General features: G+C 41.4%; 1 protein-coding gene across 3 annotated transcripts in view; it reads right to left on the reverse strand.

Moving 5' to 3' along the window:
* OSBPL1A (oxysterol binding protein like 1A) overlaps positions 1 to 18489 on the reverse strand; it is a 221135-nt gene extending 202646 nt beyond the window's left edge. Inside the window, exons 1-4 of one of the 3 annotated variants that reach the window (XM_081252523.1) lie at positions 18254 to 18489; positions 9821 to 9997; positions 6982 to 7104; positions 617 to 702 (exon numbers count right to left, since the gene is read on the reverse strand). In XM_081252523.1, coding sequence (XP_081108649.1) covers positions 617 to 702; positions 6982 to 7102 — 207 coding nt within the window. In that variant the 5' untranslated portion in view covers positions 7103 to 7104; positions 9821 to 9997; positions 18254 to 18489. Of the gene's footprint in view, positions 1 to 616; positions 703 to 6981; positions 7105 to 9820; positions 10049 to 18253 lie in introns of all 3 variants that reach the window. The other 2 variants (XM_081252525.1, XM_081252524.1) reach the window with 2 other exon arrangements.
* Between the last annotated feature and the right edge of the window lie 424 nt (positions 18490 to 18913).

Genomic DNA, 18913 nt, shown 5'->3' on the forward strand with positions numbered 1-18913 from the left:
AGAAACACTCATATTGAAAAAAAGGAGAATCGTCTCTGAATAAAATAGCACATTTTCTCCACCAATTTAATTTAATGAGTTTAAGGGAAAAAAAACGAAAAAGATGCCACCATTGAAATGGTGGAGGACCTGGAGGTTTAAGGGCTGCCTTAGCTCCTGGATTTCAGGTTTGGGGCCACCAGATCAATTTTAAGATGAAACCCAATTTCAGAAATATCAGTATGTGTGAAATTATTCATCACAGAATTGAGAAATATGAGTTCTTAAGTTACACCGTGCGCATTAAGAGATTCTGACATTATTTTTTAATTACAAAGGATGTGCTTTGGTCATTTTTTTAACTATGCTCAAAAAACAACGTAGTATCTTCATTAATTCATATGTCCATTTTTGCAACTCTAAAAAGTCAATGATGTAAAAATCAAACGACTGAAAAAACAGAATTTTAATTAGTCAGGCTACCCTAATTCATGTATTTAGCAAAGAACAATTAAGTGATTAGCAACTGCTTTGAACAGGCCATTATGCATCATGGCCCAGATAGCTTTTCCAAGACATTTATAATTTCCATAATAGCCATATTTTGTTTATTTAAAAATTAAAGCCATACATATACCTTTAACAGATCCTGGACCACTTGCCTATGTCCAAAATAGCAGGCCAGATGAAGAGGTGTCCAGCCCAAATTAGACTTACTTCTTCCTAAAAAAAAAAAAAAAAAAAAGGAAAGAGGTATTTTTAGATGTTACTGAGGTAACTGAACAATAAAATTAATTTCTCCGTAATACTCTGCTCCAACACATTGGCCGGTGGCTCCCTTTCACACTGCACTGTTGATGAGTGAGAGGCAGGAGACATGACACTGTAATACATGTTCTGAGTGAGATGGGTCAGAACTCACAGGACCCAGATTCTGCGGCCACCTTCCTAACTCGATGTCCTCACTCTTAACAGGGTGGAAGGAGACTTGATGGGGGTTACATTCAAACCGGCCTGCGGCTCTTAAGGTGCCGAGCGAGTGTCTAACCACCCTGCTGTCAGCAAACGAACACGTGGGTCTCTTGGCACAGCATTTCCTGAAAAGCACCTCTTGTTGAAAACCTGCCCCATGTCAGGAGAGTGGACAGAAAGGGGAACTGGGAACCAATCTTTCCTGCAGTGTTTAGCCAGCTGTCCGCGCTGCAGACAGTGACTGAAAACCGAGCCTTGACTTCAGATAAAATCTCAGGTAATGAGGATAAGGGTTACCAGCATGGGAGAGTCCAACTAGATAACAAGAACCCAAATTAAAAGCAACGAAATGTCAGATCCCAGCTGAGGAGAGGTATAAAACACCTGAGCGTGGTGAAAACGAGCTACATAATTCAATTTAGGAAAAAAAAAAATAGGGCATTATAGCTTAGAGCTGAGAGAGCTTCAGAAGATCTCCAAAATTCCAAATGAAGCTTGAGAGAATACAGCCTATGAAAGCCGTGAAAGCCCACCACTGCCCTAAAGGGTCTCCCGAAGCCCAGCAGCAAGCTGCCCAGCCCTCCCTGGGAGGAGGTGGAGGTTAACGGCTGCCCTCAGCTCCTGGATTTCAGGTTTGGGGCCAACAGAAAGCCCGCCACCAGCCTCAGTGTACCCAGAACAGGGCTCTAACAGCTCCCAGAGGGACTGTCACCGCCAACAGTGTCCCTGTGACTGTTTGCCACTTACCAAACTCCCATAACTGTTCCCTCTCAAATGGGTGCCCTCTGGAACCCCTAATTCCACAGGCAATGCATTCTAGAGCCATGGTCTATTGCATGGAACCTTTCTCTTTACCCTCTGTCCTTAACCTAGCTCTTCCTGATGACAATGATTCTCCCTTATCCCTCGGGGGGAGGCTCCCCCGTTCCCACACCCCCACTGGTCCTCACGGCACAGAGCCACGTGAATTTCCACGTCAAAACCCAACGTGGGGGCTTCCCTGGTGGCGCAGTGGTTGAGAGTCCGCCTGCCGATGCAGGGGACGCGGGTTCGTGCCCCGGTCCGGGAGGGTCCCGCATGCCGCAGAGCGGCTGGGCCTGTGGGCCGTGGCCGCTGGGCCTGCGTGTCCGGAGCCTGTGCTCTGCAGCGGGAGAGGCCACAGCAGTGAGAGGCCCGCGTACCACAGAAAAAAAAAAAAAAAAAAAAAAAAAAAAAAAAAACCAACGTGGTCTTTGGTCAATGACCTCCCTCGTGTTACAACCCCTCCTCTGAGGCTTCTGACATTAAGCACCGCTACTTGCCCCGCAAATGCTTTCTCTGCCGCCATCTACTGGCCTCCAAGTGGCTCACCCCTCACCAGTTAACTCTGGGCAGCAGAGTCTATCTCCCTGCGGCAAATCCTGCCACCATCCTAGGGGTGACGACTACGAGCCAGTATCCTGGTGTCTCCGATTCTCAGCTTCGCTCACTTCCCCGCAAACCTGGCCTCTGCTCCACGTCGGGCACCCAACCCCAGGGCCAGAGTCTGGATGTCATCACCACGTCTGAACTCAGGAACACAGAAAGCCCACTTTCCCACAGAGTGCCCACTTTCCCACTTCTTCACACAGACAAACCCCCAGACTTGTTCTTCAACTGAACTGACTCTCCAGTTCTTTAATCACTTTCCCTCTATGTAAATACCCCCACCATCTTCACCTCCTTCGGTAAATCCAGCATATATTTCTTGGTCCCTCACTTCAACATTTCTTTGCCAATATCCTCAATATCCTATCTTTGTCACAGCAGCCTAGAAAAACCCCAAAGCCTGATAAACACACTAGCTCAATTTTTTCTATAACCACACCCAGGTTGCTAACAGTGGTGGAATAAAAATAACAAAGCCTTGTGGATTCATGGCTCCATAAAGTCAGCATCTCATACTTCAGCAAAGCCTTCACTGCTGCCCGGCAATCCTTTCCACACTGCCGTTCAGGTGTCCCTCCTATGTTCCAGCACAGGTATTTCAATCCTCACCACTCCCTTCAAGCCTCTTACCCAGACACCTGCCTCTTAGCAAATGATCTGATCTCTTAGCTTCACAAAGAAAAGAGAAGCTTTCATAGGATTCCCTGGGCTTCCTGGCACCAAATCCACCCAATACCTCTACCCACAGGCACCCATCCTTCCTCCTGAGGCCTCAGAATAATCATGCTTCCTGGATCCTGGATCCCATGCCCCCCTGCTTCCCAAGTACTCCTTTTCCTCCCTATCTTCAACCTCTCCCTCTTTAGTTGGGAATAGGAAGGAGCAGGTGAGGATTTGTGTCTTGTCCACCTAACAAGCAAAAGCACCCAACCCCCCCCCTCTGGTCCCGGGCGCCCTCCGGCCCTTGTCCTCCTCACTCTCCTCGCCCGCCCCCAGTCTTCACGCTTCCCAGCTTCCCACCTCGCGTTCCCTCCCATCAGCTACCCACCCACTGCAGACCAGGTTCATTTCCCACCGCATCACTAAAACTGTCCTCAACTTTTACCAATAAATGGTGTCAATGGATCCCAGGGGCACTTTTCAGCAGCCAGAGCACTGTGTCACTGGAGGGCATCTGACAGCCCAGGCCAAGAGCCTCCAGAGCCCTGCACTTCTTCCCAGGGCTCTGTGGAAACTCCACTTTCTCTGATTATCCTTCATTACTAGAATCGCTAATAATGACACCTCTTGGCCCTTTCTCACTACTTTGTTTATAGGCTCTTCACTTCAAAATCCATATTTCCATTTCTAACTCTCTACTATTCACCTCCATTTGGACAATACAAGAATACCTTATGCTCAGGAGGTACAAAGCTGAACTCACTTACCTTACACATACACGTGTGCAAAGAAAAAGCACCTGTTCCCCCTCCCACATCGTTTTCACAATGAATTGCCCCATTATTCACCTCCCTTCTCAAGTCAGAAATAAGCACCACTCTTGCTGCCTTTCTCCTTTTCACCCCTGCCCAACTCAATCAGTCCTATCAATTCTACCTCCTAAATGTTAACTATACCTACTTTTCACCATTCCCATTGCTTCTACTCCCATTTAACTACAACAGTCTCCTCTGAGTTGCTGCAGCAGCTTCTGAACGGGTCTCCTCACCATCTAGTGCTTCCACATGGGATTCTGAATCAAGAAGTCAAAATATACAGAATCCTAAATAATTCTTAAAATACTCCAAATACCAGTAAAAATGTTTTAAAAAAAAAGGGCCATACTCTACAAGTTCTTGATAATCTTTAATAATTAAAATCTACTTTTTAATTTCACTTTGGTAAATAATGTAGCAGAGACACTTTCCCCTATCAATAAATCAGTGTCTACATAAAAAAATAAATAAGCAAATAAATGAGCCATTAAGTCATGAAAAAAATGCTCCAAATATCCTTTATACTCTTTACAACTTATTATGGACACTCAAAATTTTTTTATCGGTAAGAAATACCAAGTTTAGAAATATTTACAGAAAACTGTACCCTATACTGAATATTAAACACTGGGAAACACCAGCAGGTGTTATGGGTAATACTCAAGTTAACTTCCCATGCAGACCTTCCAGCAAAGCAACGGGACAGCACACTACACAAAATCATGTACTGATGTTGCCAATATAAGCTCTTATTTTGCTTTCAAAAACTTATCTCTTAGATCACTCATAGAATTTATACAAAGCATGCTATGCGTATAAACATATTAGTATTTATTTCATTTGCAAGAATGTCTCGCCACTAGCAACAGACGGGACCATGAACACACACTCGTAACGGCAACAGCTACAAGCCAAAATGCCCAATTAGCTCTTCCTTTGTGCCCCTAGCCTATAAGTGTTGACCTTAACCTTCAACTGCACGTCAGCGCTTCCCTCTCTCCCTTCAACTGACATTAGTGGATTCCTCCCAACCAGTAACATCTCTATGTTGATTGTTGAGCTTCAATTCTTGCAGAAGAATTATACTACACTTTACCATTTTCTCAATTTCTCAGGGTTTGGAAAAACAAAATGAGATAGAAAAGAAAACCAAGAAATGCCAGGCACAGTGATTCCCATGTGGAGACACACACACACCCAGCCCCAGCCCTCCCCACTCACTTCTGTTGGGTGAACTCACATCACCTGATTACATTGTTCCTCTACATAAACCCTTCAAACTGCCCTTAAGACAAGTTTGACTGACAGGTATAATGAGGGTGAAATTTTGAAAAAGCAGTAACATCTGTCTCTCAGTTTTACATTTCCAAGTAGGTGACTCTCCACTAACTAGCCTGAGGCAACCATGGGTGAGGGGGGGCGGTGGTTGGTAGAAAGTAAAGGGTTGCTGAAGATTATCAAATCAGGCATGTTTCTGGCATTCCAAACAGAACCCCAAGGTAAACATTAAGAACCAGGTTTCTGTTGAAGGATGAGAAGGATTTTTAGAATTCCTTCAGCACTCCAAGAACCGACTCAGACTATAATTTCTGGACAACTCAGAGCGTGGTTTCTTCACTGCTACAAAGATAATACTCCTTCCGCACTGAGGGTGAGGCCATGAAGTTTGCTGCTCTATGACAGGAGGAGAATGTGACACAGCAGAACAAAATACCCGTCAGTGACAGAGGGCTGTGGGAGAGGAAAAGACATAAAATGGGGCACGTGGCTCCTGATTCTAAGCCTGGGGAGTGAGATAAGTCGCGGGAACACTGAGAACAGGCAGTGGCATGTAGGATGCTACGAAAAGGTCCCCTACCAGGCCACCTAGCCTAGCACCAACCTGCACGGTGGCCACGTCAAAGTAAACTCAGTAGTGCAGGCAGAGGGAGGGCCAAATGTTGGCTACCTAGAGCTGCGCCAAGCCCCCATGGGTCACTCAACACCCCCATGGCCACACCCACAGGAGTGTGGCCAAGGTGAACCAGCAAACCTAGGCCACGTGCCAGAGGGAGACATGAGAGGTTCAGGGTGACACAAAGCCAACAAGAGCCAGGATGAGACTCCCAACACAGCCAAGGAGCACCACCTGTGCTTATGAAAAACCTGCATTTGACTCTGAGTTTTACTTCAGCTACAAATGCTTCAGGGGCACTAGGAAGACAGGTCACCAAGGAACCAAAGGCCATCCACACAGAACAAAGCTCGCCTTTACATTTACAGGCCACCTTAGGTGAGATGCGGGAGGACACAGGTGAAAGGCTCTGGGAGGCCAATCATTTATCAAAAAAGCTACTGAAATGGAGGGACCCGAAGACTTATATTTAGTCCTCCAAACTCCCAGAATGAGAAGGCGCTTGTTGAAATATCAGAGCCAATTTAGAAAATAAAGCCTATTTCTCTACACCCCTGAGTTTAATATACTTGTAACCTTGCTACACAAGGCACATTGTGATTTGGCTGCTACCTACCCACCTAGCCTTATCCCTCACCCCTCCTGCCTGCAAAAGCCCTTGTCATCTGGGCTGCTTCTCACCTCAGGACCTCAGCATATGATGTTTCTTCTGCCTTGACCCCTTTTCTTCTCCATTTTTACTTGGTTAAGTCTATGCACTTTTCATATATCACCTTAGAACAAATTTCCTCCAAGAAGCTAATCCTTCGAGTTCCAGTTACATACTTCTTATATGTTCCCTAACACCCTGCACTTCATAGCTTCCATATTCTGAACATATTGTGCAATGCAGACTAGTCTGAGCTAGTAAGCTACTAATCTCAGTGAGGGTAAGGATCCTGTCTGACAACATTTCTAAGGTACTTCACATGCTTCACCTACAACATCTTCGAGAAAAAGAAATGATTATAGCATGCATCCTGTGGACTCAGGGGTCACCCTTGTAGTTCATAAGGTTTAGGACCCATGACAATATTAAGACTGGATCTCAATTTCTCTGACTTAGAGGGGAGGAGGAGAGTATCCACTCTTATGGGGGTTCTTCCTAGGATAAGAGATGAAAATTTATTTCAAGTTCAGAAAAATTAGTGCTAAGTAAATGATAAAGTAGTGCATACTCATAAGAAAAAGCTAAAAAATCCATTCAAAGGTTACCTTTGCAGTTAATGTCAGCAGTTACTTCATTCCTTTCCATGGTCTCCAATAACTGTCTTACTTCTTCAGCGTTGCCGTTTCTGGCGTGATGGAGAAGCTGTTGCTCTGCTTCTGTGCTCATTTCTAGATTTAAAAAATAATAACATTGCTATTACCGAAGAACATATATTAGCTTTTGGATATTATCTAACAGATAAAAGGGAAAAAATCATCTTCATTCTGCAGCTAATAAGATAGACACAAGAAGTGATTAAATGATTCAGCTGAAGGGCCAAACTTGACCTTGAGACTCCATGCCCTTTGTATTATTACTGAAGAAGTGTACTAGACATTTGGGCAAGTTTCTTACTCTCTCAAAGCTTCAGTTTCCTCACCTGCAAAATACAATCAACCTCATGACCTGTTGTAAGACTGTGTCTATGAAAGGTATTTTGTAAATAGTTATTAGTACAACATCAATAACCAGATATAAAGTTAAAATACGGCAATTCAGCAGTTTGTATAGAAATATCATAAGGCTGAAATGTAAATTAACACAATGTGAGAAACTTGTGAGAAAATAAATTACAGATAAGGATCCTGGAGCTACGATACTTACAAATAAACTCTCATATTTTCTTCCCAAGCCTCAAGCCAACTATAAAGGATTACAACCAAATTTAAAGCATTGATGTCAAAATGTTATGAACAGCAATTCCCAGAAAGAATACAAATTTCTTTCATACTAATAATCAGTTAAATGCAAATAAATCAAACACAGTGATTTTTTTTGCCTACCTGATTAGCAAAAATAAAAAAATTAAACACACCAAATGCTGGAATTAACAGAAAATGTGCACTCCAGTAAACTGTTAATAATATTATGCATATTATATATTATAATAACATTCACACAATCCTTCATATGCTGCAGGGGGAGAGGCAACAATTTGACAAGATGAAATAATTTCAAAATACACAAAGGGTTCCAGGAGATAGCCAAATAACAAATACCAGGGATCTGTCTCCCCACCTACACAACAACTGCACTGGCTCACTCTGTCTGATGTAACTAACAATTCTTTGGAACTCTGGAACCTCCTGAAGGCTTGCAACTGCCAGGGAAGACTTGGAAGGTAAATGTGGTTAATTTCAGCTCTTAGGGGTAGCAGCTCCCTACCCCCCACCTCCAGCCACTCAGCAGGCACCTGTGCATGTGCTTCTGGAGCAGCTTGCTGGAGCTGGCATCAGCAAAAAGGACCCTGTCCTCCAAATACTGGGGAGCCAGGCTCTGATCACTGATTGCTGCTTCTGACCACAGAAATGCAGACAAAGAAGTGGGCAGCCATTGTTGTTGCACCGGCACCCTTGCCGCAAGCCTCTCAGGTGGCCTGGACTGCCAGAGGATTTAAAGGACCAGCACCCTTTTTCCCCCCTCTCTTCTTTTATTCTGTTTTCCCGCTTAAATTTCCCCTTAATTTCCCTCTTTTAAAGACTAGGACATTCACAAACAACTGCATATATGGGGAAAATTACAATGTGACTGTTCATGCCCACCAAACGCTCAAAAAAGACATGAGACAACCTTAAGTTTAGGCTGGCCCTCAGTAGAAAGGCAGTCTACAACAATCAAAAAACAAAAAACGACAAAAAATTAGCAAAACCTGAGGAAGAGGAGTATCTGATTTCTAGAGTTACTACATTAGATTCAAATGTCCAGTTTTCAGCAGCCCCCCAAAAAAATCACAAGGCATATAAAGAAAACAGGAAAGCAGGGCCCCTTCAAAGGAAAAAAATAAATCAACAGAAACTGTCCCTGAAAAAGAACTGATGGCAGATATTCTAGACAAAGACTTCAAAAAAATGTCTTAAAAATGCTCAAAGAACTAAAGGAATATATGGAAAAAGTCAAGAAAATGTATGAACAAACTTAAAGAGATAGAAAGCCTAGGGAATTCCCTGGTGGTCCAGTGGTTAGGACTCCATGCTTTCACTGCCCGGGGCTCAGGTTTAATCCCTGGTTGGGGAACTAAGATCCCACAAGATGCATGGTATGCCCTCAAAAAAAACAAACAAACAAACAAACAATGCATGGCTAGATTGCATATAATTTCTTAGATTGTAAATATGTCTATATTTTCTTGAATTTCAGAAGGAAATTTTTTAATAACAATTTTTCCCCTGAATTTTGTTTAGACAGAACATTGGTGAAAGTATTCTTTACCTGTGGGTGGAGAAAATAAGAGATGTCCTAAGAGAATAAAAGCCTAAAAGGAAATCAAAAAGAAATTTTGCAGCTGAAAAGTACAATAACTGAAATGAAAAATTCACTTGAGGGATTCAAAAGCAGATTTGAGCAGGCAGAAGAATCAGTGAACTTGAAGATAGGACAATAGAAATATCCTTTTCCTGCTTTTTAAGAATGAATCAAAGAACATTTGAAGTAAGTATCTTCAGAACATACTAGAAATTGTTTATTATTACCTTGGGTTCTCACTTCATTGGGTTTACAGAAAAGAAAAAGAAGCACAATTTTTTAAAAGTTTTTCAACTTCTGTAAAATAAATATGAAGAGGGTAAAATTAAATCTATTATCTACTTAAACAGTTCATTATAATATCATATTAACCACGACAGCTGCTCATTAGTGCTGCAATTGGAATTAAGATATTCAAAGGTTTGCTGAGTACCCACCAATGACAGAGACTGCTACAGGCACTGGAGGTATGATGATGGACAATACAGTCCCTGCCCCCCAGACAGGGCAAACATGCACACAATCATACCAAATGAGCCAAGTACAGTAATGAACAAGGGACGGTGGCTGTACAGAGGACAAAGGGAATGATTAGCCCTTTACCTGCATTCGTATGGGAAGGAATCACAGAGAAAGTGAAATTTAAGCAGGAACTTGAAAAATGAGGTCACCAAGACCAGCAGGATGAAGAAGGTTTCCAACCCCGATGGACAACTGTTACACCAGAAACAATCTTGGTTGAAGATGTGATTCCATTTGGTCGTGGTGAGTTTGAGATTCCTGTGGGAAACAGAGAGGGAGATGTCCAATAAGCAATCAGCTAATACCAGCCTGAGCAAAAGAAAGCAGTTTAGGCTAGAATTAAAATGGGGGGAGTTATCAGCACGTCAGTAGTCATTAAAATCATAGGGGTAAATAAGACCTCTTACTGGGAGAAGACCAACACTGAAGGTGAAGGCGGCCAGTCAGTATGATCCAGCAAGAAAGGTCTAAGCATGGACAGGGGGACAGGAGAGGGCAATAGCACTGAAATCAAGAGGGGAGAGTGTTTCAAGGGGTTGGATAGGTGTGAAATGTCAAAGGAAGAGCAGGGACAAGACCTGAAAATGCCGACTGGTTTGGCAGCTAGGCCACTGATGAACTCAAGAACACTTTAAGTAGAAATGACAGAGGCAAATAGATGTGGGTAAATTGAGGAGTGAAAGTGGGATGATGGGGAGAGAGTGCAGCAGATTCCTTGAAAGCAACTCTGTTTTGAAGGGCTGGGTATAGCTTCAGTTTTCGGATATTAGATACCTGGGCACGTTCGTAGGTTGTAGGGCAAGAGCCAGGAGAGAGGAAAAGCTTGAAAGACAGGAGGAAGGAGGGAAGAGAGATGAAAAAGATCCTAGAGGAGCCTGAAGTAGGTGGATGAAAAGCCCAAGCAAGGATCAGCCTTGAAAAGAGGAAGCACCACACTAAGGCGGGGGGCAGGGCAGAGGGTAGTTAAGGGGCCGATGGGGAGCTGGATAGAGGTCCTTCCTGTATCATGCTGCCAATTTCCTACGAAGAGAAACAGATTCTTAGGTATCTTCATAGGCAAGGAGTCTTACTATGAGACAGGATGGGGAGGGGGGCATGGAGGGGAGAGGTAACAGAGGTAAACAGAATAGATTGTTTGAAAATTAAAAAGGGTACAAGGCCAGTTAAATTTCACCGAGACAGAAAATTAAAACTCTTGTTGCTCTATGCCTAAATTCCATATGTGTTCATTTTAACACAGGCACCTGTCTGATTAAAAAATATTCTTAAAACAATTCATCCTCTCCTTTTCAAAGCAATTTCCCACCACATCCATTAAAACTAGCTACTCTACCTGCAGGCTGAGCAGACTCTAAAGGTTTGCCAACTGTAACACCCGGGACTTAGTCAAATAAGCAAGACCTTGAGGGTAAATTCCAAAATGCAAACAGGCATTTTCAACACTTTTCCTTTATAAGCTTCTATTACTTTAGAAAGGAGTGGTAGGAGTTGCGGGGTGGGCTGACACTTTCCCCTATCTCCCTTTAGAAACAATTTTGTAAAATCATATATACATTTAGAACTTACTTCCATAAACAAATTACTTTATGTTAGGAGCAGAAAACAGTAAAAAACACAATTTTATAATAAAATAATTTCCTAGTGGCTCTAACACCCAGTCAAAATAGCACAACTCCAAAAATACCTATAATTTAAAGACCAAGTAAACTTCTTAAAATGATAGCTGTACTACAGTAAAACAAAATGATCATTATGTTCCTTTCAGCTACGCTGCAAAGAAACTCAGATGTTCCAAACCAAGACATAAAAAGGTTCATTATTTTTTCTTCATCGAAAAACCATTATAACTAAAAGTCCACTGCCGTCTCTGCAGACCTGAAGATTCAGAATTTGATACATCAATAGTACCTAAAACTTTATTCCTCAAGTCAGCATCTAGGTAGCCAGCTTGGGCTAGGAAGGTGCCCAACATGACATCCACAAGAAGCTGCAGTTTCCCCATCACCTCCAGGGCCAACAACACTTTCCCTATCTCTACTATCACAGTGTTACTATCAATAAACCCTTAAATGAGGGCTGACCATGGTCCAGGCATTGTACTAAACTTTGGTGACACACTAATGAGTAAAACCAGGCCTTACATTAGGATAAGTTATATTTTATGTTATTATATATTTTTAACATATATATTAACATATGTGTTTATATTTATATATATATTATACATACATACATACACACACACATTTTTTTTTTTTGGCCATGCTATGCAGCTTGCAGGATCTTAGTTCTCTGACCAGGGACTGAACCGGGGCCACGGCAGTGAAAGTGCAGAGTCCTAACCACTGGACCGCCAGGGAATTCCCAGTAACTTATGTTATACAGAAGCCAACTGTACAAAAAAATTACTATCCACATTTCTCAAGAGGTCTGACTTGCCATCTCTACTCCCAACCTCCACTAGATCCCCTTTATAAACCTTCACAGCACCTTATTTTTGCCACAAATGTCAGTCTGTAGGTGCACATATGGTCATTTCTTTGGCTCTCCCTACACTACACTGTAAACTTAATGAGAAAAAGGGTCCCACATTTCTTATTTGTCCCCACTATATCCCTAGTACCCAGCAAGGTGCCTAGAACAGAGCAGGCAACTGAATATTAATTAAATGGACAGACGGATGAACGTGGAATTAGTTTTTCAAGAACAAAGCAAGACCGATAGGAAGGCCTAAGAGTAACATGTTCATTTTAAGTGGTGCACCTTTATCCAGTGATCAAAAAATGAAGTTTTTTTTCCTTATATGCCACAGGAAATGAATTAAGATCATACCAAAAATCATACCTTTTTAAAATATACACTCCAGGATTATTGAGGATTATCACTGCTTCTTTAATTTGATACATCTCTAATTTATAAATAGTTTGTGGTTAACAGTTAACTTTAGAAAAAATACAAAAATCAAAGAATCCAAATTCAAATGTTGAACAGATGTTAAAAAACTTTCTTTGGACTCATGAGAGCTTATTTCAAAATGCACTGTCTCTGATGTTTAAGCCAAAAGAAAGACAAGTAATCCCTTAATGTATCTTATGAGACTAGATTTGAGCCACATCCTATCAGCACATATAGTATTTTTCAGTATCTCTTTGTGGATGTTTTCAGCCACTCTTTTCACATTCACACAATTCCAAACTCTATTTTTAAGATTAATGAATGAGATTTTAATGGCCAAGAGAATGTTTTCGAGGAAATAACTAGTCAAAAACATTTTGAGCTTCAAAAACTAGGAGACTAGAGACTTTATGTTTTGCCTTATGTTTCCTCTCCTCCAAGGTCCACTGGGGAAGCCAAGCTTCTAATTCTAAATTATTTTGTGGAAAGCGAATTTCTGTTTTGTTGTTGTGTAAACACTGTATATTACCTAATGAAACTGGTCCCCATACTTGATAATCCATGCCACTAAATCCCCACTCACTACAGTGGATAAATTCTGTGGCCCTAACAACTCTGAAATCTTGGCAGAGACCCTGAAACTTGTAGCTTAAAGGGCAACCAACATTCAACTCAGTCAGAGGTCTACTATTTTACAAGTTGAACTGCTATTTTTCTTTACTATTTCTACAGAATCAAAGTAGAAAATTCCTAGAGAAATCAAAGACAGTGAAGTTCAACAATCAGAGCTAATTCCCCTGAGTACCAGACACTCAGAATATTAAATGATGTGTCCTTTAACAGAGTTCTTAAAGGTGTTTGAAGAGTTAAAATTCAAAGACCTCCAGGCTAACTTTATTCGATCATGCATACAGCAATATTTACCTGGATATTATAAAACATCAGGAAAGTATGGTGAATCCTCAAAAACTTAAACATAGAATTACCATATGATCCAGAAATTTCACTTCCGAGTATATACCCAAAAGAATTTAAAGAAGGAACTGTTGAAAGAGGTATCTGCACATTCATGATCACAGGAGCATTCTTCACAAGAGCCAAGAGGTGGAAGTAGCCCAAGTGTCCACTGGTGGATGAATGGATAAGCAAAATGTAGTATATACATACAACGGACTATTATTCAGCCTTAAAAAGGAATGAAATTCTGAAACGTGACACAACAATCATGAACCCTGAACACATCATGCTAAGTGAAATAAGCCAGACACAAAAGGACAAATACATGACTCCACTAATATAAGATACTTGGAGTAGACAAATTCACGCAACCAAAAAGTGGAATGGTGGTTACTAAAAGCTGGGAGAGGAGAAAATGGGGAGTCAGTGCTTAATAGACACAGAGTTTCAGTTTGGGATGATGAGAAAGTTCTAGAGATGGATAGTGGTGATGGCTACTGCACAGTATACTTAAAATGGTTAAAAACATATGTTATATGTATTTTACCACAATTTAAAAAAAATGAGGGGGTTCAGTTGTTAAGACTTCACGCTTCCACTGCAAGGAGCGTGGGTTCAATCCCTGGTTGGGGAACTAAGATCCCACATGCCACGCAGTGCGGCCCAAAAATTTCAAAAAAAAAAAAAAAAAAAGAGGAAGTATCTGAAATTTGGCTCTAACAATTGAGAAATAGCTTTTGTACTATTAACAGAGCCAAAGGAAGCTAATTATTCAAAACTTGTTATGACTATATGTTGTGATGATTTTTTAAATTCTCAGATACTGATTTTATGTTTGCTAATACATTATTAAAATAATATTTGAAATATACTGTATACTAGGGATTTGAATAGTGAGAAAAATTAAGTACTTATGAATACATATATTTTACAAAGTAAGTCTTTAAAACAAAAAAATCTCTAGTGTGCTCAGCACTGCATTCCGAAGTACACCAGTTAGCTGCTTAATGGCGCTTTCTTCTTCCAATATTTTTCCTTCCAATATTGTATTTTTAATATAAGGAAAATATTAAAAAATTAAAGCGACTATGTTAAAACGTGACGATAGAAACAGAGTTTTGCTCTCAATCTTATTAGTTCCTAGCAAGCAATCATTAAGTTCTTTTATGTGATCATATATTCCTCAGTGTATATACGTGTGTATATACCTATTTGTACATAGACATATACAAATATGTATCTATAGAACTATGACATTTGTGATAACACAAATAATTAAATGCATTTTTTTCTTGGTTTAGAAATTTAGCTTTGGTAGATAGATTCATATTTAAGCTAAGACTGATTTTAGAGATGAAGAAACTGAAAAGCACAAAGATAAAGTTAATTGCCAAGGGTATGGCTTTAATAGCCACAACCAGAATCTAGAACTTCTTATGGAGGGATGAAATATTATTAATGCTATATATTTATAAAACTCAATTCAGCCTCTAAAATTAAAGGTCTCTGATCCTAGTTATTGTTCATGTATGAGCACTGAGGAAGCTGAATCTGAATTATAACTTAATACCCTCATTTTAAGAAGATTTATTGACTGAAATGAGACATCCAAAATATGGCAATTTAAGGAAAATGACAGCAAATTTTAAAGTCTATTTTAGGAAGCACTTGCCTTTTTTTAAAATATGAAATTAAATTAAAAATCACTTAATTTTTAATTCAGTGAAACTTTTTCTCTAACTTCAACAGGACCTTGTGTCCTGATAAATGACATCACCTCTTTTGCAGGAGAAATGATAGACACCTGGCTATAATTGTAATATGTCTTACTACAGTTTGTAAGCCATTGAAATCAATGTAAAATGCCTATACCAAATTATTTACTTTATATTTGACTTTTCTACATTACTGTCTCTTATTCACTATGTACCCACACTGACTTGGATGCCATACAGGTATAAGAAAAGAACAAGCCTACTTGCTGCCTATTTATTTATTATTTTACCTTTATTCAGTCGAAAATGTAAATGTTTAACAAAACTGTTGAAAACGAAATAAGCTTCATGGCCTTGCTTTATGAAATTGTTTAAACCTTAGGTTGCTATACACTTTATCTGCTTCACAAACAAGAACTAACCCTCAGGTGCAGCCCTGATTTCAATTTGAACTTCGTAGATTCTACTGTTAATAAATAGTTAATAAAAACTATTAACTATTGTTTCAAAACAGGTTTGGCCCATAGAAGCAAATGGCAGAGAAGTCCACAAATAAGATAAATACAGTTTTAGATAATAATACCAACCAGGAGGCTGATCAACTGTTACCTTCCAATGAAAAAATTCCTTAAATTTTAGATAAAATGTATTTAAATGTTTCCCATTTTATTTCACATTTGAAAATTATCTTCCAAGCTTAATGAAACGTGTAATAATACTGACCAGTTATCCACCATACGGCCAGAAGTTTCTCTTTAAAGGAAAACTTTAAACAACAAAGTGGTTACTTTCCATTGTCACATGATAGGAAACTGTACAGTTAAAGACCACTTTCACTGTATAGTAATTTCCTATTTGCTGGCTGATGAATGCAACTCAGAAAAAGTTAGTGACCTAGTATATCCTCTTACTTTAGGCATTAAAAAGTATTTCTTATACTTGCCCACCTTATTAGTGGATGAGATCAGGTAAGAGAAAAAAATCCAACATTTCTAGGGATCAAGAACATCCTGTAGGATACTTATATGACATTATGACCATCAATATATTCTGTACAGAATGCAAAAATCTTTTCTGACGCGTCATTAATGAATCCTGGTGAGATTGGTATCAGCTGGTGCCTATACTGCTAACACCTGTCCTCTTCCTAGGAACTGGAATTTACAAACCAATAAAGTTCTAATTACCACCAGGCTTGGCTTAACCACTTCAAATTTCTTACATGTGCTTGCTCTATCCTCCATATATTATTAGTTAGGCTGATTTCCACTTTCTATTGACTACTTTTCTCAGTGAATACACATAATGTACAAAAGCTCAGCTCCTAGTAATAGCAAGAGGTAAGAAACTGCCAAAGTGTCAAGTTTGAGGTATTATAATTATAGATATGTCTAAGTAAAATAAAGCCACATGAAAAAAAATTTGTTAAATAGACACTGCACCATGTTATCATACAAAAGAAATTGGCTGTATTTTTCTACCTAGTTGCTGGTTCTAAACAAGTATCATTTCCCTCTGCTTTGGGGGAAGAGTGGGAAAGCAATTTTCACAGAAATAACATCTAGCTGCTCTGAATTACAGGTGTAAGTGCTGTGCAAATAATACCTGCAAGGCTGAGCAGCCTCCAGAACAACAATTAGCCAGCCCCCCCCCCAAATTTCTGCTGATGAACAAGGAGATATTTAGCAAGTGTCATCTGATAAACAGACCCTGGCAAAACCCTACACGAATACACAACAACTGCTCCAGATAAATCTACTCAGCTTTCAGCAGTTAACTCCTATTTTGCACATCAGTTGCTCAATGCAGGGAGAGTGGCTCTGCCTCAGAGAAAGGAAAAAGATAAATTTTAAAAGGTACATTACTGACAGTTTTCTCCTCTCCCCCCTCCCCCTCCCCATAGATTGTAGACAGAGCCCTTAGTTTAGAACCTGGGGATGAAAAAAGGTTGAATTTTATAACTATTCTGTAATTAATACAGAGACCTTAAAATTTCAGCTGAGGAATTCAGAAATTACACCTAGGCACACCGGCTTTAAAAAATTCGTTGCCTCAGAGTCAGACCACGAACATTGCTAAGCCATCAAAACAAATCAAAGTATTTTCCAAATTCTGAGTCAAGAGGTGAGGATATTCTGAACTCTATATCCAGAATGCATCAATTACAATACAACGGCTGAGATTTTCAAGGAAAACACATCACTGATTTCAAAGCTGATTTCATTATGTTATCAACTATCCACAAGAGCCTAATCGCTAAATTTTCAACATTCAAACAGTCTAGTTTAAGTTAACTTAACATCGTCTGCCAACAGTTCAACTTCACAATACAATCTGCATAAAGCAAAGACTTTCACAACTGAAAACCAATATTAACTACATCAGGATAACCCTTTTCAAGGCCTCCTGCCAATCAACAGGGCCCCCGGGTAAATGAATCCTTGTTTCTCTTGTGCTGCTGCAATCTTTCACTGTTTCTGAATTCCTCTGACAGTCTTTCATGCTAGTAGAATTGAGCACGAGGTACACAGCGAGAATGGTCACGTGAACAGCTCGTGACTTCCACTGTGAATCAATCCTCTTCACGCCGGTAGGAAACTAAAAGTTGGAATGCACACATCCAAGTACCGAGAAAGCAAGCAGCTGATGACTTAATAGGGAATGCATGTGGCACCAGGACAAAGTCCTAGCACCCAAAGTGGAAATGCAACAAATGCCAGCATCTTGCTGCTTGTAACAACTAACTTCCTCGCAGCGCTGGAGCAGCCAGGGACTTCGTGGAAGCCTAGCTCTGGCTCAGAGCCCGGCATCTCCAGGCCACGACCCTAACCATCCTCGGAGACGCGCGGGAGACGCGCCCTCACCCCCCACCACGCGCGGACAGACCTCCCCCACCACCAGGCAAGGGGAGAGCCCGTTCGCAGGGGAACCGGCCTAGGAAACTGACCTACGCTGTCACCCGGGTTCCCAGAGCTCCCGGGGTGGGGACCACAACCGCAGGCTCCCCGTCTGCCCGCCTCACGCCCAGGAAGCAGCCATAACCTGGGTCGCACCCCCGGAAGGCTCGCGGCCCCACGGAACGTCGGTCTCCGGGATCCCTGCGCTGGGAACCGGGTGGAGCGCAAGGCAGCCAGGCACCACTCCGCGAAGTGGCGCCGCCCCTCCGCGCAGCCGGCCACACGAGCGCGCGCAAGCGCGCGCCCGAATTATTTATGGCAGGCCCGTGCGGCACGTGACCGGCGCGCGGGCCTCGGGACGCGCTCGGCACCCGGCCCCGCCCCCGGCCTGGCACGTCCCGCCTTTAGCACGCTCCAGTCCCGCCCGGACTACCTAGGACGGTTCCAGGCTTTGCCAATCGCAGCCAGGAAGGGCAGAACCTTCGCGCTCCTCCCACCACGCCCCGACCCGAAAGATGGATGGACCCTACTTCGAAGCCCCCGCCCAAGCCAAAGCAAATGTAAATACTGGGTTAATGCTCTGGAAATTTGTTATTAAACCAATACATCACCCAGCTGCCCACATTTTTTCTTTTCTGCTTTGGTTACCACTTTACCCATGGGAACTTAACAGGCAGTGAGTGTAAATTAGCTGCACCCCTTTCTCTTTT

The sequence above is a fragment of the Mesoplodon bidens genome, assembly GCF_964165515.1.
Source record: "Mesoplodon bidens genome assembly, chromosome: 13".
Classification (NCBI taxonomy): Eukaryota; Metazoa; Chordata; class Mammalia; order Artiodactyla; family Ziphiidae; genus Mesoplodon; species Mesoplodon bidens.